The sequence below is a fragment of the Agelaius tricolor genome, unplaced genomic scaffold (genome assembly GCF_023055355.1).
Source record: "Agelaius tricolor isolate 1412-34295 unplaced genomic scaffold, bAgeTri1.0.p SCAF_32, whole genome shotgun sequence".
NCBI classification, from domain to species: Eukaryota; Metazoa; Chordata; class Aves; order Passeriformes; family Icteridae; genus Agelaius; species Agelaius tricolor.
In genome coordinates this window covers 2524598-2551319 of record NW_027269292.1, presented here as the reverse complement: position 1 = coordinate 2551319, position 26722 = coordinate 2524598, and the positions used below count along the sequence as shown (strand labels likewise).

Genomic DNA, 26722 nt, shown 5'->3' with positions numbered 1-26722 from the left:
TATGTCAACACAATATCACTATACCTGTGCTAAATGCAAACACTGTGGTAGTGATAAAATACAGTCATTTAAATATCAAGAATTGCTATCAAAATTGATTGCCTTTCCTTCAGGCATTAAGAATTTACTGTTTCAGATCACTGACTTGTATTGCAAAACACAGCAATAATCAATTCTTAGCTGTACATGCATCAGTTCTTACCCCTCAGAGCTCTCACCTTTGAAATGCAAACATTACATAACGAATTAAACTCATGAGTGCACAGCAAACCCACAGCTCCTCTCTGCACCACAGTGCTTTGGCAAACGTTTCATTAACACTAAATACCAAGCTTGCTTTATGTCAGCTCTTCAGAAATACATGCTTAGTTTCAGCATTTTTCAAAAGGCTATTTTAAACATATTCACTGCTAGTTCATATTGAATTAGGGAGGCTACAGTGCTGTACCTTTACTAACCCATAAACTGAGTACCCCACTGTTTCACTTCAGGACTCTATTTTTTCCATTGTGAATTACATTAAATATCTGGATCATTAGCAAATAGTTTTAAGGAATCTGAATGCATAGCAGCCTTTCTGCTGCCTAGAAAACACTGTCACATGGGACTGCTCTTTGTATCCTTGATGCTGTCTAGGCAAATATTTTATTTTTTCTTTCAATAATTATTTCCAGGAAAAGCAAAGAAAAAGTATGCCCTTATAAGAATGGCAGTATCCCTTGATAACACCCTTTTGTTTCCATGTTTCACTGCCAAAGTCTCTTTTTTCTCTTTTTCTCATGGCTGCAGACTCATATTACCAAGAAGATATGAGCTATTCTGTCATGGTGCACACTGACAGGAATTTTGGTTCCTTTAATTTCTGGGTGCAACTCTGAGCTGCGACACTACAGCCAGGAGCCTGAAATTCACCCAGACTGCTCAGAAAGATTCTAGATTGTCAGGCAGTGAAATCACAGTCCTGAATTACAGGAGAAGCTACTTCTGGAGTGAGAGCAGAAGGGCTGTTTGGAGTACCACAGCCTCAGCTCCTGGGACACATCTGAAAGCAAGTCAAAAGGAAGATCCAGGAGTGCCATTAAACTCAGCCACAGCCACAATCCACTGCTGGGGCAGCACTTGAGGTTGATGCCTTTAATTTCAGCCCTGACTGGGGCTGATGACTGAAATTAGCAACAAACATTTTCCTATAGCAGTTTTTTTTGGCCAGAAATTTTCATCTCTTCATGAGAAATATGTGAACTCATTTTTAGCTATTTCTGTTCTACACCACTAGTAAACCATTGTCTAAGTGAGTTACTGTCCACTCATGTGAGTAATTGATATTGGCCTATACATTTTATTAGCTGCTGAAGCTCCCTTTCAATTGTGACGCTGCTCAAGTCGATGAGCAGATCTCACCATGACAAAGATGACTGTGTGAGCACCTGCATGGTTTGCACCTCCAAAAGGCGTTTACCTGCCTCAGAAAAAAGTTGTCAACACGCTCAGCTTACTTCACTTGTTGCTGAAAACTGAGTGTGGAGTTTAAGGAGAATCTGGCATAATGAAACATCAACTGGCACTACCCTGAAATACACATTCACACAATCCTCTGCCAGAACTGGGGCTTGCTGAACGTGTCACTCACAATGCTCCCAGACACTTGGCTGTACTGCAACTCTTTTCCAGTGAAAGGGAACCAGATGGTGAGCGACTCTTGGCATTTCTCAGTGTTATGTGAAGTGTTTCTTTAGCTAGTGAGCACATGCCATCCAGTCAAGTAGCTTTGGAAACAGCCCTTGGTGCCTTTCTTCAGATTTCTACACAAACGGCAAACGCCCCATTCACGAGGAAAGTCAGACCCAAGCACAGAACCAAAAGTCTCAGCTAGGAATTTCTGTTGTCCTGGAGACAAAGAAGCATCTCTGAGGGATTTATTTCATCCTTTGGTCCTGTTACAGCCTCTGAGCGTTCAACTGCTCATCAGTGTCCACCGAGAAAGATTGATGGAGACTCAGTTAAAGAAAATGCCCACAGTCAGATGGGATGAGCAGAGGCCAGAATGCTCAACTGCCTAAAGGTGCGAGTTCCACAACTGTGTGTATATGCAAGCAGTGCTTGACAGCCAGTCAGGTCTGCTGTAAATTCAGGAATTTGGACACCTGGTTCTGTTCCTGGCTCTGCCAAATCAATGCAACCAAATCCTTTTTTCCTCTAGTTGAACCACACGCTTTGCAGGGCAAAGTAAAAGCTTGCAAGCAAACTTGCTAGAACCTATTAGAAGCAGAGATTTCAAAAGCCTATTAAAATAAAATAGAAAAAGTTAACCAGAAACAGTACAGTTTATTATTTTGACTGTGCAGGTAAGGAGTGCTTTGCTTGAAGGGAAAGCTGCTGCCTTGCTGCAACGATTTTGCCTTGGGGCAGTTTTCAGAGAGTTGTTATCTTTCAGGAATAATAAAATTCAGCATGTTGACTACACACCACACACAAGAAAGAAAAAGAAAACAGAAAGAAGACGAAAAAAACCACAAAAGGCTAAATGCCCAACAAACCCTACTAAAGTTAGTATTAAGAATTTGTAGACTGCAAACTTTGGATAATGGTGGCTCTGAGGAGGTAGAGAAGAGATGGATATCTGTGTGGCCTTCATAGATACTCTCTCATTTCATAAACATGACCCCAGGCTACTGTTGGTAAGTATCAGAATTACTCAGTACACAGTGCTACAAAATAGGACCCTTCTTGTGGCCAGATGAACTCTATAAAGAGAATAATATGCTGTTTATATTTCATTGCACATGAGGGCAAATCAATCTTTCACTGATGCTCATGGAAAGATTTCTTTTGAATGTAAAGGGAGCCCAGATGGATGAGGCCCAAGAAGTTTAGCATAATCAAAAATACATTGACAGTAAATATGTTCTAATGTGTTAAAGAGAACTGCTCCCTAAGTCTCCTCAGTTTAATTTAATGAGATGCATTTCCACACAGAACATGTGATGTTCCTGCAGATGCAAGGTAGAAAGCACTGTGTTCCTTGGGAGAGTGGATTCTCACCATCTCCAAATATCAACTGTGATTCATCACACAAAAAGTTCACCTTCAACAAGCCTTTAAACTACAGTCCTTCACCTCCACTGGTTGCTCTGGAGTAAATCTGCACTTGGAAAATTGATTCTGTATTTCACTAGCAAACCTCTTTGGGTGATTTACAAATCCCATTTACTCAGCTGCTCCTTTGAAGTCAGGGGACTTCCAACACCAACTACACCCAGCACGGGGATGTAAACCAGAACAAGTTATAATATAACACTGATAAATAAAGAAGTATGATATGTAGATAAGATTTTTCTGTCCCAGTTTTACAAATATCTTATCAAACACTGCCAGTTACAACTGAAAGAAATACAAAGCAAGCATTTCTCAGCACTGGCACTCTCTCCTGTGCCTGGCCAGCAAGGCAGCCCATCCTGAAACTATCACTGACAACTGGTACTTTCCTAGCCCTGTCTTTACTGGGATTTCCAGTTTTCTCTTTCTCTCCATTTAAATATTTTTCTACTAATATATTCCAATTCACTCTGAGCTTATGAGATCATCACCTGAACCCCCTGTCACATCTTACAGAACCCACTCCACTCTCACAACCTGAAAGATTTCTAAAACCAAAAAGAATTCTTATGACCATCAGTGTCATCCTGCTGCAGAACAGCCAGTGGAATTTTGTCAGCCTTCCTCAGTGCTGCACAAGAAAGCCCCTGATCTGCCTCCAAATAAACACAGCAGTGCAAAAAAGCAATTTGGATGCAGTTTATCTGGCAATAAGGATTTTAAAATACTTCTATTAGTTTATATAAAATTATACAAGAGACACATAAATCCAAAATGAATAAAATTTGTTACAATTACTCATTTCTCCTTATTTTGCTAGTTAAAACCACAAACTGCAGCTTCTCATTAAGAAAATGTTTAAGACCTGTGACTATCTGTAAGTAATAAGCCTTCTGTCTCCTGATTTCCTGATTTAATTCACAAGCTGTGTTTCATTATGAGTGGCAAGCTAGAAATAAGAGATTTGCTCCAACAATTACTTGAATTTACTCTGGCTTTGCTTCCTCTTTGGCATGCCTCTATAAATTGCTGTTTTATTAGCTCCTCACATTAATTTGTTTTATTGTACTCTAAAAGGTTGTTTGACACTGGTTTTCTGAACCTCATCATAGTCCCAACTTCACTCCTCCTCCCGGGCACCCCAAGTTGCTGGGGCGCACCGCGAAGCATTGAACAGTAAAGTGTAACATCCCAAGAGGATGGAATTGAGCAGTAAAGTGTAACATCCCAAGAGGATGGAATTGAGCAGTAAAGTGTAACATCCCAAGAGGATGGAATTGAACAGTAAAGTGTAACATCCCAAGAGCTCTCCTAGGAAAGCGTTTCTTGCTGGTTCATTTCGCTGGAGCTGCAGCCCTTGATTGAATCACTGAAGGGAACTGTCTCCAACCAGCGCATGGCGTTGCCCTCACTGCCTCTGGCCCGAATCCCACTCCCATCTCCACTGATGTCACGATTTACACCGGTCCCACTGACGCAACGCTCTGCCGAGACCGGTGGCGCGACTCCAGATTTACGCAGTGTCACCGAAGGGCTGGGGGAGGCAGGGATGAACGGAGCCCTCGCTCCCAGCCCATGCCCGGGAGGCTTGCGGTTCCTGCACAGGTGCTTCCCTGACTACCCAGACACTGCCGGCACCGCACCGGCTCCGCTCCCAGTGCCCCACCGAGCTCAGCTCAACCAGGACGGACAAAACCCGGAATAAAAACAGCCCTCGAAAGGAGCCGCGACCGGCCGCTGTACCCGAGGGGTCTAAGGCTGCCCCGAGGGATGGGGGATGCTCCTGGGGAAAGAGGGAGCCGGGCTGGTTTTGGGGAGGGCTCCACGGGAAAGGGGGAAGGCGGCTGATGGCCCTGAGGGCGGGGGGCTCCAGGCCGCCAAGGAGAGGGCTCTGGCACCCCCGAGAAACGGAGAGGGAGCCCGAGCCACCCCGAAAGGAGCGGGACCGGGCTGCCCCGCGGCACGAACCTGGGGCTCCCGAAGGGACGGGGAGCGCGGTGAGGACAGGCGGGTGACGGGCGGCCCGGGCGGGGTCTGGCCACACACAGCAGGTGAAAGTTGCGCGGGGGCCGGGAGTCGCCGCACTCACCTCATCCCCCTGGCCGAACTGCAGCCCCAGGGCCACGAAGTGCTCCACTCGGATGAACCCGTCCGCATCCTCATCGCACACATCGAAAACCTCCTTGAGCTTCCGCAGGAACCGCAGCAGGCTGGCCGGCTCCATCGCGGGCATTAGCTGGAGGCCGGCGGCACGGCCGCGGCCGCAGCAGCCATGATCGCCCGCGCCTTCAGCGGGTGCGTGACATCAGCTCCGGGGAGCGGGGCGGGAGCGACGGCGAGAAGGAGGAGGAAGGGATGGAGGGAGGGATGGAGGAGAGCGGAGGGAGGACGCGAGCCCCGGCGGAGGGAGGGAGCGAGCGAGCGACGGGCGGGAGAACAATAGGGCAGAGCTGGAGGATGGCGCTGAGGGAGGCGCGGCCGCCGCCAGGGGGCGCCGCGGGCAGCAGGGAGGCCCTGGCAGGGCCAGGCGGGACGGGGACACAGAGACGGGGGAACAGCGGGACCGGGGACAGGGGGACCGGGGACACGGAGAGCGGGGGGACAGCGGGACCGGGGGGACAGCGGGACCGGGGACACGGAGAGCGGGGGGACAGCGGGACCGGGGTGACAGAGAAAGGGGGGACAGCGAGACCGGGGACACGGAGAGCGGGGGGACAGCGGGACCGGGGGACAGAGAAAGGGGGGACAGCGGGACCGGGGACAGCGGGACCGGGGATAGGGGACCGTGGATAGGGAGACTGGGGACAGCGGGACCGGGGTGACAGAGAAAGGGGGGACAGCGGGACCAGGGGGACAGCGGGACCAGGGGGACAGCGGGACCAGGGGGACAGCGGGACGGGAATAGCAGCGATGGCAGGGAAGCTGCGGGGAACGGGCAGCGAGCGAGGCAGGGTGCACAGGACAGCAGCAGCCCGGGACGCAGCCGGCCTGGCATCCCCCGGGCTCTGCGGCAGCGCACGGACCCGTTTGCAGCCCCTTCACTGCTCCATACCTCAGTCCGACACCCCAAATAAAACACCAGTCACACTGCAATATTTATTTACTTAGAAAAAGCCTGGTCTGAATAGTTCCAGGGTAGAGGGGGAAAGCCGAGTGTAGAGAGTTAAGGGGCAATTAAGGCAAGGCAGGACAAGCGGCGCTCCCCGCGTTCCGCTGCGCTCAAGCGAGCAGGCAGAGCCGGGGAGGGATCCCCGCTTGGCTGGGCACTGCCACTGCCCACCCCCGCTCTAATCAGACAGAGCGGGAACGAAAGGAGGTCCCTGTCTTTGCAGGATTCCTCATTAAAGCCGCCTGCAACTGCTGTGCTCCATGGCTGGGTTTTAATTTGACCTCTCTGCTCTGCCTCTTTTCTTTCTCTCAGGAGTGTTTTGGGCTGCGTTTGAAGCCCACAGCTGTGAGCTGCCAGAGGGGAGATTGGGATGGTTCTGGTTTCTGCACTCAGACCAGGCATGATGAGTCCAGCTCCTGGGGAGGAAGGAGCTCAGGAGATCAGGCTCAGGTACTCAGTGCCTCTGCCAGCACTCCTTTCCTGCTGTAGATGCTGAGTGCAGGTGACCATCAATCACTGAGTGACGTCCTGTTGGTGATTGATAAAGCTGTCCAACTAAAATGACCATGTAAGTGCAGCAGGTTTTGAAGTGAGACAGTATCCATTCATTTGCTTCTTGCAGTAGGAGAGGTCCATATGGCCCTTAACAACCCTGAAAATTCCATGATTAGAGCAATCTGCTCAAATTTATCTCTTTTGTAGAAACCAGTGTGTTCTCAGGAAGTTTTATTTCTTTGAGCATGAGTCTCTCATCACTTTTATGTGCAAATTCAAGGTTTGGAAAGAAGCTGGCTTGGCAGCCCTGTAGCCTGCAAATCAGTTGTCAATCAACAACACAGTGACAGCAATACAATTCCCCACATATCCACCCTCAGAGAGATAAGCAGCTGGTTCCAGAGCCTCTGCCACTTTGATCTTCCTTTATTTAAAAAAAAAAAAAAAAAAAAAAAAAAAAAAAATCACAGAAGAGTTCTCCTTTCCCTCACTGATGTACTAAATGGTCTTTTCAGTCTGGGGGGAAAAAAATCAAAGTGCAGAGATCAGATATGAACCTTGGGAAGCAAAGAATTTCTGAAGAGGTATGAGGAGATGTGAAAGGAAAAAGGGAAGCAGAATATTTGATCAGCAATCTTCTCTGAAGCTGTCTAGTTAGTGCAGGATTCTTGAGATGTGGGATGTTTAGCTTTTATCTTGAGACCCTTGAACCCTTCAGGTTTTATGGGGATTGAGCTCAGCACACCTTGGGGACACCTATTCAAAAATCTGTGAGCTGGTAGCCCTTGGAGTTGTGGGAAGACACCAGGAATCAGCTCCTGTTAGTCTAACTGCTCTGAAGTCAGTTCAACCCCTTCAAAGGCTCAGAGCACATCAGTGTCACTGTCCCACCTCATTTGCTGATTGTCTCAGTGACTCCTTGCTCTGACTCCCCTCCCTGTGTGCAGGTGGGCAGCTGTGCCCAGACTGGGAAGTGGAGTCACAATAGATATTGTGGTAGGAAAACATTTTAAAAAAGGAATATTCCTGTCTGTCGTGACCAGAGGAAGAGTTCCCACGCCTCAGAGGGGTTGTGCTCAATTTCATGTAATCCAGATAATTTCCACTGACTCTCCTTTACCTTCTGCTGGAAGATGAAGGAACTTGGTCTAGATACCCAAGTAAGGGGCAACAGTCAAAACTGTCATCATTAAAATCTGGGTCAATCTTGCACTAACTTGGAATGGGTGGATTCAGGGGACAAAGATTTGGGTTTAGACACTGTGGTTTGGGGAATTAGTGCTGAAGTCCAGGGACTGCCACAGACAGCCTGAGTGACAGCAAACACTGGAATGAAGCTGATAAGAGAGCTGGAAAGGTTGTAGAAGCTGTCATTGCAGACAGCTGAATATGTGGAGCAAATATCTGACAGCTGGGAGATGATTTGATAGCACTGAACACGGGAGAATTGGGATGAGAGATGCTGTCAGTAAGGGTCTGTGATCTTAAAACTGGGGGTGTCCCATGGGGACTGAAATCAGGACAGTGAACCAAACACTTGCCACCCGCTTGCTCTGCCAAGGTGGAGTTTTTAGGGCTGAATCCAGGAGGTTGTTTTTTATTTCCAGTGGTGGAGCTGGCATTGCTCCTTGCTCATCCCTGCTTCTCCATTTCTAGGTAGGACGTGCACCAGTGGGCTATTTTCCCTATTGGTATATCTAACTACCTGTTTAATCAGAGATAATTGGCAACTTCTCCATTTGACTCATGAACTATGTGAAATAAATATTTTACATACTGCCACTCTAGTTTCCTTCTAGAACTTGAAATATGACTAGTGGTGGTGCTACCATATTTGCATGCTAAGAACAAATAGCTCAAGAGGAAATATTTCATTGCATACCACAGGCCATGGCTGTCATTTGCAGGATTTCTTTACAATCAGTTGCTTTTCCATCAATGTCAGTTCCACTCACATAGCAAATTGTAATCTGGTGTCAGAAACACTGTCTAAGGAGGGCACTCCCCAGGGCTGATGGCCCTATCTACAATTCTGGTTGTGTTCCAGCCACATCCAGAGACCAGCCCCTAACAACAGCTTCATAGTACAATTTCTCTTTATAGTACACACAATATATCCCTCCTTGAATATTTGGCTTCTCATAGTCTTACTGTTTCCCATTAACTGCTCTGGTTAACCGCAGATAATATATGTACTTTATCAATTGGACATTCTCTTTAAATGTCACAAACAACAGGTAACAGGCAGAAATAATCAGCTTATTAATACTCTTGCCCCTGAGAACTTAAAAATACTTAAGAGGTAATGGAGTTTTCTCAGACTAGCTTAATTAAGTTTGGAACAGAAGCAAGATACTTGATTTTTTTTACTGCCTTTCCTCAAATCTAATTTTTTTTATTATAAAAAGTTAAGCAGCAAGAATGAAACTTAAAAATTTTGGAGAAAAGTTTGTATAAACAAGGATCTTCCTTTGAAATTTTCTTGATGCTATAGGACCTCACCTTGTAAAAGTTTTACTGGTTTAATTTTACACAATATGAATGCTCTTGCGTGATTTCAACAGCATTCTTACCAGATTATGAATTAGGCATGAGCAAAACTCTGTCAGAGGAGCCCAGCTAGAGAGTAACTGCACTAAATGCAAACCCATTAATGCCTTACTTGTTTCTTCTTACAGCACACATACCGCACAAAGACCAAACTACCTGTTCTCCCGAAGTTACAGCTAAAATCAACAGTCCCATGTCGAGGTTCCCATAAAGCCGATTCCACTGGGAATTCACAGGATCAAAGGAATATTCCCCGGTGTTCCCAGGGACAGCAGCAGGGCTGCAGATGCCAAGGCCAGCGTGTCCCCCTGGCATTCCGAGGTCTCCTGACTCCACCGGGTGGCCGGCCACTCCACTGCACGTCTGTCACCACCCCAACCTGCCGAGGCTGGCAAGAAGAATCATACATAAAGCCGAGGTGAATGGACAAGATTTCTCCTTCCTCCACATCCCACAGTCCTCCAGGTGCCCTGGGGCCAAGCCTCTCTTGGTACGTTCCAGAAACCTGCCTGCTGCCTCAGGAAAAGGACAGCACCTGCCCACTTGTCTCTGACCAGCTCCAAGTAATTGGGCAAGCTTACATTTCCCTCCGATTATAACATACAATTGCATCTGGCAACCTCTTGAAAGCAAGAAAATGTTTAAAGCTCCAGGAAAACTCTGTGAAAAGCAGACCCAGTGTAGTAGCAGCAGTCATGCTCCTTTCAACTTCTACCCCAAATTGGGCTGTTAGGTGACACACAGACATTCCTCTCTGGCTCTAACAAGGAAATCACATTAATAGACCCAAGCCCCAGATTCCCAAAGACTTTTTTTTACTCTTTTCCTTCCCTCTAGTTAAAAAAAAATCAAAAAATAATTCTAAAAAAAGAGAATAATCTAGAAAATAATCTAGCAGCTGTAACAGAGGATGCACCAGCCAATGTATTTTTTCAGCCTAACTCACCCATAACACAACATATATAAACTTGAAAGTCATCTTTTAGTGCTTCAAATTAAGTTTCTACAACTTTGTTTATTTTGTCCTATCCAAGATGGACTATACACATCTGAATGCATACATCCCATCTGCAGTTTTAGTAGAGCTGACTACAGGAATTTTATTCCCAGATATTGCTGTATTCAGCAAGGAGAAATGGGAGAGAATAATAAAATTAGAACATGGTATACCATACTGATACTAATGTCAGTCATCACTTGTGTTGTCTCCAAACAGATGGAGGGAGATGAGTCCAAGCTGGCTGATCATGGAAGATAAAGGACAGAACAAATTTATTCAGGAGAATGTAGGTGCAGAATCTTTATTGCTGTGACCATCCACAGGCCAAGTGGGGCTGAGTCTGGTTCAAAGACACTCTGCAAACAGCTTGTAGAGAAACAGCCCTAAAAGGGACACTTCAGGACCAGAGAAGCAATAGAAAAGCAGCTTAACCAGGCTGGTTCTAGCACCTTTATACCTTTATAGATGAACTTTATACCTTTATAGCTGCCTTCAGAAATGACTGGTAGGCATTGTCAAGTCTAGGCACTACAGCTTGCAGATGGAATGATTCCAGCTGTCTCTTAGAGGATTCACAGCATTTAAAAACTGATACAGCCCTACTCAGAACAGAATCTGCCTATAATTGTTAGTGTTGAAACTGGAGGATAAAAACTAGGGGAGAAGAGGAATGAGTTCTTGGATTTGAACCAGCTTCAGTAGAAGTGTGATGTTTGCCTCTGCTGTACAGTCACTCTGGCCTTGTTTTTTTCAAGTCCCCTGTGAATCTGTCCTTGTGTTTGCCAATGTGACATCCAAGTGAAATTTGGACAAGTCCTACATCCTAAAGCTTGCCTTACCACAAGTGTACATTGCATCCAGAATTGTGCAATAATGAGATGGAAATACTGAACAGCAGAGCCTGACACATTAGCTGGAATCTGTATGTTTTTGGTCTTCTGAGACACAGTGCTGTGCCCTTATAGTGCCTTATTTTCCAGCCTCAAGTAGGTTAGGAGGAGTGAATAAAAAAAGGCATGTCCTGAAGATTACAATTTAGGAGCATTTCAGACAATGCTGGAAGTTCTGAAGTCCCCTATGGGTGGGACATGGCTTAGCAGTGTTCCCAGCTGGTTTAGACCATTGCTATAGTTATTTCACTAATCAATTCTGCTAATGCTTGCCACTGAATAACTTAAACACAGTGAAGAGTAATGGCCAATACATAAAATATGTAAGGATGCTTTGCTTTCCTTGGCAATGTTTTAGGTGACTGGTTGAAAACTGCTGCATTAGGCTGTTCATGCTAACACACCCCTTCTCCTTCAACATGGTTCGTTCCCTCAATCACCCACCACAAAGGAAAGAAATCCTCTCCAAGCAATGACCAAATGGTTCATTTGTTCCTCCACAGGACCTGTAACTACTCCTTAACTATCAAATCTATCATACAGCAAATGCTAAAACCAGGTTCAGAGAAACTTTGTGAAGGTGAACTCTGCTCTATTGAAGTTCTTACTGTTTCTGCATCCGTTTGTGGGCCAGATAAATTGCTACTCCATTCTTGAATCCCTTCTGGAAAATCATGAATATGTCTCAGAGTTCAGAAGTGACACATAAAAATTGTGCTGCCATACATAGGAATATTTACAGGATAACAGACACAACATGACAACGAAGAAGTGCACCAAGATTTCCATCTTGCTTCAGTACACAGACATTCTTCTTTTGTTGTGGCTTTGAAAGAAACTCTTAAGTTTCTTTCTCTGACTTGGAGAAGGTAGATTGTTACAGAAAGCCACACCTGTTCATGCTGAAGCAGCATGCTGAATTACTGATTTTTAACAGAGATCTCTTTCTGTGAAAATTAACTTAAACTGATGGTGAGCAAAATAAGTCAGTGGCTGTCAGGCTACCTATGCAATCAGACCCTGCAGCTGCAGAGGATGAAATACAAACACTGGGCTGTTTTCTTCAGACTGATCCAGCATCTGTAAAATATCTTATTAATATTTAGAATGAATCATTCTAATGGATTTGTCAAGTGACTGCTCTTATCTGGAAAGGCACAGTGCATGAATTCAAAGTGGACAAATGATGTCACTGCCAATCAGATACACAGCAGGACCTGAACTCCTTTCAAAGCAACTGATTTTTTACAGCATCTGCTGGGCAGGTGACCTACCTTTGTGAGGATCTAGAGCTGTGACATACCCATGACAAAGCCTTTACTGGAGTAAAACAAATTTTCCTTGATGCTAATGGATTGCTGCTTTGTTGTTTGCATTTAAATGAACCCTTGTCTCCATAGGCAAGTGTTTTTATTCTAGCACATTTAGATTTGGCATGGCCCCTAAAACCAACAAATCGTTACCACCAGCCTTCTTGACACCATCTTTTTTCATCACAAGCTGTCTCTGCCAACAGAAAAACCTGCTGAAGCTAAAACAAAGCAGGAAAAGGAACAGATGCCTCGAGCCTGTGAATGAGCACCAGCCCATGGCAAATGAATCAATGTTCCATTTGATAACAAGAGGTGAGAACAGCACTAAATGCTGCTTTCTGAAGAGATCACCTTCTCAGTTACTTTCCTCTCTCAGGCCCTACAGTATTTAGGATTAATGCAGAATGTTGTATATACCAGGACTGAGGACCAATCAAACTGCTGTCATGGTCTAACTCCAAGCAGCAAACAAACACCACAGAGCTGCACACTTTCCCCCTGAGACAGATGGGGGAAGAGACTGAAGGGTAAAAGTGAGAAAACTCATGTGTTGAAATAAGGACAGTTTGATAGGCAACAAGGAAATCAAAAGGAGTTCATTCCCCATTCCCAGGGGCAGGCAGGTGTGCAGCTGTCTCCAAGGAAGCAGGGCTCCAGCACATGCAGTCACTTGGGAAGACAAACAGCATCACCCCCAGTGTCCCCCCTTCCTCCTTCTCCCCCAGCTGAGCACGACACCCCTGGCCTGGGACACCCCTTGGGTCAGCTGTCCTGGCTGTGTCCCCTCCACCTCCTTGTGCTCCCAAAAGGCCTCTCACTGGTGGGGTCTGGTGAGGGCAGAAAAGGCCTTGTCAGAACTGCTCAGCCACAACTAGAACACAGTTGTGTTATCAACAACCTCCAGCACAAATCCAAAACATAGCCTATACTACCTACTAGGAAGAAAATTAACTCTATCCCAGTCCAAACCAGCACATTACTCAGGCAAAAACATACTGATTTGCTAGGAAAATTATTTTAAAATATACAAAGAATGCAGATATGCAAATTTACACACTGGTAGCAACCTCCTCTTGCTCACCTAAAACCCAAAGCAGAAAATAATGTCCTTTTCAAGCAGTGAAATCAATGTGATGCTGAAGAGAGATGAATTAGACCTACTTATTGAAAAAAGTATTTCAAAAAACAAATCTGGATCTGCATTGCTGAAGGTCTCAAGAATACAAGAAGGGAACATGAAAAAGGAAAGCAATTATTAGGTTCCAATAGTGCAGTTGCTGGGTGACTGCACGTGTGCTCACACAGCCCTGGGCCTGCCCTAGGGTTACTTTATGATGCTGAATTGCATCCCCATTTGTCTATTCAGCCCAGAAAACTTTTGCACCTTTAAAACTAGATCTGAGAGTGAAGTGGGGGGAGAAGGAGAAGCAGTGAAATGTCTGAGGTGGTTGTTTTCAAAACACAGAGAGCTTCAGCATTTTTTTCTGCTGAACTGTGTTGTCTGCAGCACGGACAGCAGGAGGGAGCTCTCCTTTGCTTTTTAGTTACTTTTATTTTTTTAGCTAGCTGAGGCAGTGAAGTTCCCTGGACCGTGTGTTATTTTTTTTTTCTTGGAACTGTTCAAACCTGCTCTGGACTGAAAACCCAGGCAACCCTGGGAGCTCACACCTGTGGCCCACCTGGGCCTGGGTCACAGCCTTTTCCAGCACCAGAGGGACCTGTAAGAGACTGAGCAAGCCAAGCCACACCCCACGACAAGGACTTCCTGAATTTGCCATCTCTTCAGAACAGAGAGAGGTTTTATTGTTTAATATTACTCATTTTTTATGCTTGTGAATACTTTGCTTGTTAAATAAACAGTTTTTCCCCCACTCTTCTCCAAGGAAATCTTTTCCCAAACCAGCAGAGGGAAGGGCTTGAATCTGCTTTCTAGAGGGACCCCTGTTGGAGTTTCCTCACAAATTTGCCCTAAACCAGGACAGTGCCTCAGTTCTTGCTAAGACAATGCTATCAGGTATTTCATGACAGTTTCAGTGGCTGGAGTGAGTTTCTGACAGCTGGAAGGAGCTGTTGTGCCTCCTATCAGACACCAATAAAAAACAACTACTTCATGTTCCATAGCAAAAGTCAAATGTCTGACCAGTCTCTTCTTGACTATGTATTAAAAAAAAAAAATGTTTCAAAATAATAGGTCTCTGCAAGACTTAAAAAATCTCCAAAAGACATGGATCAAAATTTTGTATATCCTTCTTTCAAACACTCCTATAATATTTCAGAACTATGCTGTTATTGCTCAAATAATGCTCCTTTCCTTCTGGCTAAACCCAGAAGGTTTTAAGAAGCTTCTGTCTGTCGGGACTCTTTGGTACAAGAGGGTATTAAAAGGCCTTCTGCTTCAGGATACAGAAAAGCAGGAATTCCTGCTGGATGTGCTTCAGGTGTTGAGGATAAAGGCAAAGTTTAAGCAGTAGGCATAAAGAAGAATGGAAACAAGAAACCAATGGTCAGATGAAAAGGGACAAATCCTCCTCTGTGGGATGTTTTTCTCTCTCCATAGCACAGGAAGTCTGAAGAATCCTGGATCCTAATTCAGGCACCTCAGCAAGATGAGATGGACTGATTCCTCTAGGGCAGGTCCTCTGTCCTGGCATTTCCATGGCTTCATCTTGAATCCAGCCAGGTGACTCAAGCCTGGGGACAAAGGAAGGAACATTCCACAGCCTCATGAAGCAGGTCAGCTCTCCCAGAGGAACACAAAGCAAATCAAGTCAAATCAGTTTTACTCTTGGTGTGCAAACAGACAAGGGAGCATTCAGGGAAGGGCAAGAGCACAAAATCCTTCCAAGGCAAAGGTTCAGGGCTTGTTCTTTATGACAGGGAACTTCCTCTGGAAGAGTCATTTATGAACAATGTTAAGGCAGCAAATCACAGCTTAAAAATTCAAAAGCAATAACTCATTCAAGAAAAAAAAAAAAATCTTTCCACAAGCACTTGTGCACAGTATCAGCAAGATGGGGGAGGCTGTGTGCCCAAACAGCCACTGCGCCTCCTTTGGCTTAGGATCCAGATTGACACTCCTGCAGAGCCTTGCTGCTGGACAGGAAGCCAGACCAGATGACCTCCCCTCCCTAGTGCTGCTGCTGAGTCACCATCCTGAGCATTTTGAGAGCCATCTCTCCTTGGTCAGCTGGTACCTAGCACAGAGAAAAGCACAGGATAAGCAGCTGCTATGAGGAAGGAAACAGCAGCTACACACATATCTTCAGCCTTCTTGCTGATTCCACCCCAAGGACTTTATTATTTACCATGTGCCCAGCCTTGAGAATCCAGAAGAAAGCAAAGTTCTTATAGGCCTTGTGGAAAGCAGCAGTCTCAGTGGATTCTGGAGACACATAGAGTGCCTTCCACCTTTTCTGGCTGAACTGCTCCAAATCAGGCCACTTCAGCTTCCGGATCCATGCCTCCTGGCCTGTTGGAAATAAGAGACAGCATTGATTACCAATACTTGGTTCCACAGCAGCTTGGGAGTCCAGTTCAGCTGGACACCCCCTGAACTGGATACCAGTACAGCAGAGTTAGCACAGAGTCTGTGTGTTCAGATCCTAACACAAATTTTCTTATGCCTAGGAAAATTCAGGACAAATTGAAACAAACCAATGGAGAGGAGAAGGGAATAAGTAAACAGTGAAGGTGTGTATGAAATGGATTTAGGATTGCACAAGTTGAACATGTGCTTCTTGGAGGCTCTGCAGCCCTAGAAATTCCAACATATTTCACTTTGCACCTCAAACACCTTGAATGTCCTGCCATGGAGAGGGATCAGCCATACCAAGTCCCCCTTCTGGAAATCAGAAGGGGCATTGTTTCTCTGTTTGTTGGACACATTGAGAGGAGACTGAAAAGGCTTTCTGTTTCAGGTGCTGCTAGAGAAGGTGGAGGTCAAGACAGCAACAAGATCAATTCTAGGACTCCAAGGGGTTCAAAGCTTTAGCCTACCTGTGAACTACTGGAAGAATTTACATGTTAACTACAGCTCAATTTTAGATGAAAATGTGATAAACTGGAGCATCACTAACTGCTAATCTGTTTTGACAGCCTAAATACCATGCTTCCTGGATTTATTGATTGCTGTGCTGTTCATGAAGGCCATCTGAATATCTAAGTGGACAGGGACATACAAGGAGTAAAGCCTTTCACAGCATAGGAGGGTGTTTGTGGAGTCTGTGACTGCAGATTCTTTAACTCAGTGAGAAGAGACCAGCAGAAGGGAGCACAGCAGCCTTGGGAGGCATTTCAGCAGCACTTGGCCTGGCTCCCAAACTGCCCCTGGACCAAAGCAGCATCTTGCAAGCAGCAAACAAAGCCCAAGGTGTGCAGGAGCCTACACTGAGAGCAGGTGTGATCACCCTTCCACTGCACCCTCCCTCATTAATTACCAGCATTCTTTGCCTCTGAATGAGCATACACACATACACATCTACGTGCTTATCCAGGAGGATTAAGTGAATTATTAGCTTCACTGAAACAAACAATTACTGATGCGGCAGATCCATTTCTCAACAGTATAATGGAGGTAAAGGATTTGCCTCTCTCAGAGGGATATAAGCAAAATATCCTAAGTGCTGCTCATTTATGACTGTAGTATTTAAACACTGCTAGTTAGATAAGAGATTTGCACAGGAGATTGGAGAAATCTGGGTACCAATATACTGACAGCTCTACATTCTACTCATCACATGTTCTACTTCCAGCCCCAGTGAAAAGGTTCCTCACCCATGGTGTCAACAATGAGGTCCAGCTGCCCATTATAGACTGTAACACTGATATTGGCTGCCAAAAGCTGATCAACAATATCGATGACAGGTTTCATGAAGTCCTCAGCCATGTTCTCAAAGACCTGTTTGGACTGACCTGGTTGGAACCAGAAAGACAAATTTTAAGTGATGAAGGATGTATCCCCAAGCTGGGACAGAAGCAGGGGTTAAAGGCTTTAAAATGGAGTTCACAGCTGCACAAAAAACAATCCTAGCCAAAAGTGGCAGTGATTTATCAGTCTGAGGAGCAGGAGGAGCAGACAGCAGCTGTGCTCCCACTGGAGCTCACAGACAGTGCTGTAATTTCTGGCTCCTATTTACACACACAGAGTGCTGACATCAGCCTTTTAAGCCTGTTTTACACCCCCTCCTCCATAAGATGCATCATTATATGATACCAGACTTCTGGCACAGAAAAACTGACAGGAGTTTCAGCAAGACTGCATGAGAGACAGAAACCAGTTCCTGAAATACAGAGGATCTTCCTCCCTCCCCCTGTATTTTTAGTTACTTGGCTAAGGATAGATACAAGCAGCAGAATCGGAACCACATCTGCTCCCATAGGCCTGCCCCACAACATCTTCATTTCTGAGAACAAACCCCCTCCTTAGCCCCATGGACAACGACAACTGAATGTGACCAGCTGACAGAGTATTCTCCTACAGGATGCAATACTGTAAAACAGTGGTAATGAACTCATCAGGTGAGCAGACAGGAAAGTACCTCCCCACTTCACACAGTCAGGAATGATCATCAGCTTCTTTCTGATGGGCCCATTCATCAGCTCATCGAGGCTGCTCTGATGCATTTTTCTGACATGGCGCTGGTAAAGCCGCACTGAAAAAAGGCGAACAGGCTTTGATCAGTGGCACACTGAACACACCATCCTGCACAGATAACAATCTTCAGTGTCAATCATGGCCAACAAACCCTTTTCTAATGAAATTGCAGCACCACAGAGAGAGATTTGCTTACTTTTACTAGAAACCACTGAAGTCAAGCCTTATTTAGGACAGGATGATACAGGAAGAACCCATCCATTCCTACTTTTAGCTAAGACTGCACTTTTTCTGGGCATCAGCTTCTGCTTTAACCACTTGGCTCTTCTCAACAGACCAATTATTTTTGAGCTGCAATGTTTTACTTTCAGGAGTTTATTTCACCTTCCCTTATGAAGCCAACAGAAAAAAAGTTTGAAAGAAGTTCTACACGTGTGTTTTTCACATTGATGCACAAAAATCACAGAGCAAGAATTTAATCTGACTGTTTCTACTGATGAGACACTTTGGTGTCCTGTCTTAAAGACAGAAATGAAAGACAGTAAGAGGAAGTAACTTAAAAGGTCATGAAACAATGTTGCAATTATACTGACTGCTTCCTTGCTGTAATTTGTGCAGGATGTATAGGTGGAGGTGTCATCTATAGGGTTGTTCCACATTCCTATCTGTCCCTACTTATGCAACAGCAAACAAGTTCTGCTCGAGAGAATATCAACATCCATTTTAAGGATGTGCTACACTGAGACTCCTTCCACTGTCAGAGCTGAAAGTATGAGAATGGAAACACAGGGCCTCAGAAGTTCAAGTATTTAAATACAACTTACTGAGATGGAGATTTTGTTGTTCATCTGATTTCACTTCTGGAACCTCCTTAGTCAAGATGTTATAAAAGTTCACATTGTCTGTGTTCTGAAAACACAAGATAATTTCAGTAACCTAATAAAAACATTTCTCAGAGACATAGAACAGCCTTTCCTGAAAAGAAAAAAAAAAGTAAATCCTAAATAAAGGACCCTGTGACCTGTCACTTTACCTGCACACCAGGAAGATACTTGTGGAAAAACTTCAGTTCTACATTTGCTTTGAGAAATGGGAAAGAGATTCCTCAAGCCTGTGTTGTTCACACATGGGTTGTGCCAGAGATGCTATTTGCCCTCTGAAGCAGATGTGAAGCTACAGGAAGTCTTACCCTGCATTACTCATGGCACAGAGCTGCAATGCCAGATGATGCTTTTAGACAGTCCCTTCTGCCAGGTCTGGTGTGGTGCTGCTCTTGCTCAACATCCTTCCAACCTACAGTCCTCCAAAATCTAAAAGCTTCCTCGAACATGTGGTGCTGGGTATGAGCCACCCCTGTCCTGGAGCTGCTGACAGCTGGATGTGCCCAGGCACTGCAGACTGGCAGCTCTGATGCAGCTGACAGAGGCTGCCTGCACCCAAGGACAAACGTGAGCACTGTTGCCATTAGAGAAGTTACTCCAGATTCTTGAAGACCTGCTTCACTTGATTTTTAAGTTTTTAAAGTTCCGATGCTTAGGTCAGAAATCAGTTCACAACAACTGCACAAAAACTGCAGTGCCTTCACCTGCCAGCACCATCACAACTGAGAGGGGAAGCCAAGTAGATTTGAAAAGTAAAACAGGAACCAAAAGTTCATTCTGAACAGCAAGAAGTGAAACCAACTATATGCAAGGCACTGTCAGTTATGAATCACAGAAAAGAAAAAAACAAACCAAAAGACCAAAAAGTGGCTCCAGATTAGCCTTTCTGTCCAAGGAAGCCAGAGCCTTACATCTCATTCTTTAGTACATGTAACATAGAATGAGATTTTGGAGCAACCTTTTAAGGCGAAACCAAAGCAAAACTTTACCAGTCTTTTATGCGGGAACTTTCTAAGTAACAAGATGCAGTGACCAACAGTAACAGACCATAACTCGAGATTCCTTTCCATCCTGTCCACCTATTGTAGTTCTTCAAATAGAGATGTGTGCTTAACTTCAAGTTTGTGTCTTGGTGGATGCAGGTTTCAATATTCAAAGCTTTCCAGGAGATATAGTTTATTTAAATGGAAACTGTGGAATCAGGAAGACTAGTTGTATGCTGAAACCTCAGTGCAATTCTGGAAGACCACAAGGGCTGTCCTGCCCACTTTCTCTGTCACTCTCCAAGCAGGTCATAGCAAACACTCCTTTATATCAGCACTGTGATACAACAAATCCTGGCAAAAATGACTGGGCAGAGGGTTGAAGAATTCATGCCAGCTCAGCACTCATAGAAAGGATAACTGGAAATCGTGTGCCTCCCCAGGCAGCAGTTAGTTCTTAATGTTAGTCAAAGATCTCACCTCTTCAATGACACCTTCAGCCTTGCCCCAGAGCTCAGTAGCCAGCCCATATTGATTTTTATTTATTGCATCCATTATTTCTTTGGCAACAGCAGTCACCTCTGCTAGACCATTATCATCAAGGAGAGACTGGAAGACAAACACAAAGAAGGAGAGCTTCAATTACAACCCCACATCCACTTATTGCTAACAGCCTCCATGCTTTCGAGGTTTTATTCAGGCCAAGAGGTAATCTTAAAATTCAACATCCAATCTTAAAATTCAACATCCATTTGTACTGTATGGCAGCACAAGGGATCAGGTGAGGACCAAGAGTTTAAGAAGGTACTTACAGTGCTGTAAAGGTAGGGCCCCCAGGACAGCACAGAGTCTAAACAAACAGAACAGATTTCAAACATCAAACTGACAATCAATCGTTGATGTAAGATTTAACTTCTCCTTCACTGGGGCAACAATATTTATGAGAAAAATAAATGGAGATTAATTAATCAGTAAAAATGAATCAGTAAGCTCTGTTTAACCCTAAGGTTATGTATCACAGAGCAGGTTCTTTAAAATCCTGCAACATTATTAACCCCCTATGAGTTAACCAGTGAAATTTATTTAAAGCAACCAACATGTTTCTACCAAAATGTTCCCCCCCCCCAGCACTGCAGCACATTGCCAGAGGTCTAACAAGGGATGGGAATTATCTAAACTGATCTGTTTGAAAAGTCACAAGGGAAAAACTGAGTTATAAACCAAATCTGTTTCATAACAACTTTGTTTGTAAATTCTGAAGGATCAGCTGATGGCAGACAGATAAGAGTTTGCTTGGTGCTGTTCTGTGCTGCAGAGAATCTGTGAAGCCTGCCCCTGCCTATAGCACTGAAGGACCAAGCAAGAGCCCTTTAATTTGCTTTTTATCCTCCACCAGACACAAATCTCACTTGCAGCCTTGTGAATCACTTGGTGGTCACATTTCAGCACAGGACTCTTACAAAGCACCTCAGAGGCCATGGAGATGTGTAGGGACATTTTACCATCCCTCCACTTCAGACGCAAGTGTGCTCCTCGCTGATCTTGCTCTCTGACTTTTCCTAATCTAGATACATTCTAAAGAGAGATTCTTCAGTCACAAGAAGACTTGCAAGGCTGCAGTATTTATTTTTGATTTACCAGACTCACTGGAGAGTTAATTCACTTAAGGCAGGGATGGCCTTTTTGACTTCAGGCACTCATGCAATGATTCCAACACCCAACAAAAACAAAACAACAACAAATCATCCACAGTTTGAGGAATTTAAACATACCCAAAGGAGAAATCCATGAGTCTCCAAGAGCAGTTCCCATAAAATTGCACTTTATGGTCCCTTTCTGAACAGCCTTCATGAATAAGAGGAAAAACAAAACAAAACACCAAGAATTAAATTTTAGCTATTCATGACTCTAGAATTAGTTTTCATTAAGTGAAAAAAGTAAGTAGCTCTGTGAATTAGGCAATAGGGACAGTGTATTCCAGAAAATAAAAGTACTTGTAGAACCCCCATTTTGAAGTGAAAAGTGAACTGTATCCTCTAAGTACTTACCTTGTGCAGCTCTAAAGCAACCCCAGCAGCCATTTTACCTCCATAAGATTCAGAAAATATGTAGAATGGGATGGTCTGGGGAGAGAAAAACCACACAAGAAACTCATTGCGTGGAGGGCAGAAGATGTCTCCAACCATCTCCCACATCCCACAGGACCCAGGCACTGGCTGTTCACCTCTCATCATCAAACATTTAATGTTTTTCTTATTTTAAGCTGTACATTAGGTTTCCATAACATCCTGGTGGTTTGCTGGGGTTGGTTCTGAAGCATTTTGGAACTGTAAGTAGCTGTGATCCTATACATGCTGCTCAGATCACTCAACAGACAATGATCCACCCCAATGCTTATTTAACTAACCCCAAAATCAAGATCCAACTCTGAAATGTGGAAAATAAGAGACAGCAGTTTTACCTGCACCACACACTACCTAGCAGCAAAACACTGCTTATGTGGAAGTCTGTTCCCTAATTCTTTTTGCATTATATTGAAAAGCAGAGAAAAACACAACAATAAACAAGAATTCAATTAACTTACCTGGAATTCTGTTCTACACTTGAAGAATTCTCCAAGAAAAACCATCATATCAGAAACTACTGTGGTAAGGTTTTGGGCAAACAAGCTACAATCATCCACATAACTGAATCCAGTGCCCACAGGATTATCCACAAACAAGACACTGGCTGCCTGCAACTGTAGAAGCAGAAAGAAGGTTTGTATAAACCTCAGTTCAGCACCAGCAAAAAAACTTCGTTTTGATGGCACAAATGATTAACTGAGCCAGCAAATCCCTGGACCTGAAAATACTTGCAGAAAAATTAGGTGCAACATAAAGTCCTTCAATTTGCCCAATTTGTAATGAGAAATACACCCAAAAACTCCCAGTGATCCAGAGGCAGGTCACCTAGGGGAACTCCAGAGTACTTCAGACTATTAGTAACTCAAGCACAAATATATTGCTCTAATTAAACTTCCACCTTCACAGGCAGCTGTAATTTGTTTTCTCTTGAAGGACATACTGGACCTGTAATTATAAGCCATAGGTTTTACACTGCCAGCCACCCAGAAAAAGCTCTGTGACTGCACACAATGAAGCTGTGATCTGAAAGAACACTTTCTACAATTTCCCTCCTCTCTGCTTCCCAGACATCTGCATTTCACAGTTCCATGGAATACTTCATTAAATTAAATTAATGTCTACCCCTCAGTTCTAAACAAGGCTATTCCTCTGAGCTAATTTAATAACCACAATATTTTAACTTGAAATATTATAGTTCTACTGAACTTTAAATGAAAAATTGTTCTGTGGTTTTTTGTGTAGTGATCATCTGCTTATATAAGCAAACAAACATTTGTAATTAGTAGTTAGAAGCTGAACTCTACTGTACCCAGGTTGTATTTCTTGGTTTCATTTCTTTGTCTAATGGACCAATCTCTTCAAAGTTCCCATACCCACAGCCTGAAGATCCTGGACCTCCCTGCAGGGAAATATCAAATGACACAGATGTTAAAAGACAGCATGGCATAGATATGACAGATGGAAGAAAAATACAAGCCAGCCAGACAGATTGTAAATTTTTAGAAATGGCTTTTTCACTACAAGTTAATTTGCAGAGCAGGCTCTGTTCCTCATGGTCTTGGGCTATGCACACAAACACCATCTCTGAAAGCAAGAATTCAACAGAGAAGCAGTCACCCACTTGTGAGAGCTTCTGGTGAGCTATGTGAGCACAGTTTGAAAACCTTATTCCCCAAATATGGAGTGCAAAAGTCAACTATCTGCTAACTGGAGCTTTGCAAGTCATTAGCTTAATCAGCATGTATACAGCTTGTGGATTTCACACTGATTAATAACCCAGAAAGAATTAGAACAACTCCTCAAGTGATTCTATTCAGCATTAACTTCTGAAATGTACTGTGGACAACACGCCACCACTTTTATCAAACTCGGATTGTTTCATCCTCAATCTCTGATTATTTTATTTACTCTCTCTCCCTGAACATTGTCTAGACGTCAGACTCTCCAGGAAAGGAGCTGTGAAATTACAATGCACAAAAATCACTACTGTTGCATAAGAGATAAGAACAACCTCTGTTATTGCAATCAAACTTGATGGAAGGCAGGCACTTGAGGACACCCCACAACTGCAGAATGAAATCACCCTTATTTTTTCCCAACCCCAACTCCTCATTCACAAGGCGAGGCATTTAGAACCAGGCAGTTTTGAATTCTGTTTCTTTAGAACTGCACAATATCAGATATCAGACTGAACCAGGCAGAGATGGAAAGAATTATTGCTTAGTTGTCTCTCACCAAACCTTACCTGAAGCCACAAGACAAGAGGCAACTCTGTGAAGTCTTTGGTTGGGTTGTCTGCATAGTAGAGCCACCAGAACATGTGGGCCTTGCTCCGAACCTCCACATATCCCCACACCTCTTTGGACTCCTGGGGCTGCCTCAGAACTACACCTTGAGGGGAATAACAATAACAATCAGCTAGGTAACAAGGCTCAGCTTTGGACTTTCCACCAGAATTGCTCCAAAACATTACATTTCAATCTTGGGTGTGATAATTAGAAGTGCTACTACTATGAAAAGAAATTACTATAAGGAACCTGCCTATACCTACACCCCCACCCACAGGTGAGTTATTGTCAATGAATGAAGTGTGTAATTAAGTGCTGCCTTATCAGAGCCTGGCGTTAGAGCTGCCGCCGGAATAACAGCCCCATCGCTGGAATAATTTGTTCTTGAAGTGTTTTCAAGGCCTGGGCTGAAAGCACAGCCCCAGTGAAATAACTCCCATAACCAGCTGCAATGTCGACAAAGATCACAGAATATTGAGCTGGAATGGACCTAAAAAGACCGATCCAACCGTTTAGTGAACGGCCCGGGCGGGGATCGAACCCGCAGCCTTTGAGTTATTGGCGCCATGACCCGAGCACCCAACTCATCCCAGCACTGTGAGCCGGGGGTTGCGGGGACCGCTCCGCTTCAGTCCCCAGAGAGAGCAGATGCAGACACATAGAGGGTCACTTCTAAAGGACTCCAAAATATAATTTAAGTCAGTAAAGTCCGGTCACCTAACGCAGTTAGTCTACTGTCAATCTCGGACACGGAACCGACCTTTGACACTCCATCCGCTAATTTCAGGGATCAGGGCAGAAGGCAGCAGCGCACTGGAGCGGGAGCAATAAGGCTTTTCCAAGCCACGGTGGCCAGGCTTCGCTGCTCCCCCGGGACTGCCGCTACCCTCTCCGTCCCTCCCGACCGCCACCCCAGCAAGCGGAATTTCGCGCGGCTCAGCCCGGGCCCTGCCCTGCACGGCAGCGGGACACAGGAGCGCTTTGCCCGGAGGCCCCGGCCCCGCTTCCGTCCCGCCCAGCCCGGCCCGTACCTGCCGCCAGCAGCAGCACGGAGAGCGCGGTCACGGCCCGGAGCAGCCCCATCGCTCCCTCAGCTCCCGCGGTCACGGGACCGGCCGACCCGGCCCGCCCTGAGGCGCCGCCCCCCGCGCCCGCCTCCTCCGCCCCTTCCTCCTCCTCCTCCATGATGGCGGCCGGCGGCGGCGGCCCGGTGCGGCTGCGGCTGGTGTTCGACCACCCTCCGCCGGCCAGCCCGGGCTGCGCGCTGTGCTGGCTGCTGCTGGAGCCGGGCCAGGCGCGGCTCGTCACCGACCTGCTCAGCCTCATCCGCCATCGCTTCGGCTTCAGCCGCCGTGCCCGCCTCAGCCTCTTCCTCGAGGGGGCGCTGCTGCCGCCCGCCGAGAGCGCGCGCCTTGTGCGGGACAACGACTCGCTGCGGTACGGACCGGGACAGCGGGATGGGGACAGCGGGATGGGAACCGGGACAGCGGGATGGGGACAGCGGGACAGCGGGATGGGAACCGGAACAGCGGGATGGGGACAGTGGGACCGGGACAGCGGGACGGGGACAGTGGGACCGGGACAGCGGGACCAGGACTGGGACGGCGGGATGGGGATCGGGACAGCGGGATCCGGACCGAGACCAGGATAGGGACAGTGGGACCGTTATAGGGACAGCGGGACCGGGACAGGGACCAGGATAGGGACAGTGGGAGCGGTATAGGGACAGCGGGATCCGGACCGGGATCAGGACAGCAGGACCGGGACAGCGGGCTCGGGGGTCAGTCACACGCACACCATCAGTGTCCATCAGTAGCTAAAGGCGGTGCCAAGGCGGGACCAGGTTCTGCCCGGTGGTGCCGAGCCGTGGGACAAAAGGCAGCGGGCAGGAACTGATGCCCAGGAAAGTCCACCTGACCATGAGGTGCAGGGCCCGCACGCTGGGACAGAGAGCATGTGGAGTTTCCCTCACTGGGGATATTCCAGTGTTCCAGTGGACACAACCCTGTGCCCTGTGCTCTGGGATGACCCTGCTTAGGCAGCGAGGTGGGACCAGATGACCCCACTGTGGTCCCTTCCTGACCAGTCCTGGGATTCTGTGAATCTCCACGTGGTTTTGGTGGGATGGGGATGGGGCTTCCCTGGGGTCTGAGCCGTTCCTTCCTGGGCAGTGGAGCAGGAGCCGGGCGCCCACAGGCACTGAGTGCCAGCACCTGAGACACCCCAGCATGTCCAAAAGGATGGAGGGAGCCAAGCCATTGGAAATGTTCCCGAAGATGGAAGGAGAGCAGGGGAAGGTTATGGACTGTCCAGGGAAGAGCTGGAGCATCTTCACACTAGGGGAACTTGCCTAAGCTGCTCACATGTGGGGGAAAGTGCTCATTCTGCTGAACGGTTG

The 26722-nt window shown here is 45.8% G+C and overlaps 3 protein-coding genes and 1 long non-coding RNA gene across 6 annotated transcripts in view; 2 read left to right on the top strand and 2 right to left on the bottom strand.

Moving 5' to 3' along the window:
- Positions 1-5329, bottom strand: part of RAB11FIP4 (RAB11 family interacting protein 4) — a 121234-nt gene extending 115905 nt beyond the window's left edge. For all 3 annotated transcript variants that reach the window (XM_071451248.1, XM_071451249.1, XM_071451250.1), the window contains exon 1: positions 5186-5329. In XM_071451248.1, coding sequence (XP_071307349.1) covers positions 5186-5329 — 144 coding nt within the window. The remainder of the gene's footprint in view (positions 1-5185) is intronic.
- On the top strand, positions 5260-14324 carry LOC139601891 (uncharacterized). Its single transcript, XR_011683043.1, has 3 exons — positions 5260-5391; positions 6518-6773; positions 9379-14324. It is a non-coding gene; the product is annotated as an uncharacterized lncRNA (long non-coding RNA).
- An 892-nt stretch (positions 14325-15216) lies between these two features.
- On the bottom strand, positions 15217-25509 carry SCPEP1 (serine carboxypeptidase 1). Its single transcript, XM_071451257.1, has 13 exons — positions 25356-25509; positions 24282-24427; positions 23346-23435; positions 22495-22650; positions 21959-22033; positions 21683-21755; positions 20723-20760; positions 20391-20519; positions 18871-18955; positions 17991-18104; positions 17227-17364; positions 15759-15922; positions 15217-15647 (listed from the first exon to the last, which is right to left on the bottom strand). Exons 1-13 carry the CDS (start codon positions 25507-25509, stop codon positions 15582-15584), a joined length of 1428 nt encoding a protein of 475 aa, XP_071307358.1. The 3' UTR covers positions 15217-15581.
- The window catches only part of COIL (coilin), a 5828-nt gene continuing 4585 nt past the window's right edge, over positions 25480-26722 (top strand). The window contains exon 1 of the mRNA XM_071451255.1: positions 25480-25761. Coding sequence (XP_071307356.1) covers positions 25508-25761 — 254 coding nt within the window. The 5' untranslated portion in view covers positions 25480-25507. The remainder of the gene's footprint in view (positions 25762-26722) is intronic.

Coding starts and splice junctions, on each gene's coding strand:
- SCPEP1 (XM_071451257.1), bottom strand. CDS start 25,509: ATGGAGGAGGAGGAGGAAGGGGCGGAGGAGGCGGGCGCGGGGGGCGGC. Junction 23,436..24,281: donor CTCTTGTCTTGTGGCTTCAG/GTAAGGTTTGGT, acceptor ATTTCCCTGCAG/GGAGGTCCAGGATCTTCAGG. Junction 15,648..15,758: donor TTCTCAAGGCTGGGCACATG/GTAAATAATAAA, acceptor TCTCTGTGCTAG/GTACCAGCTGACCAAGGAGA.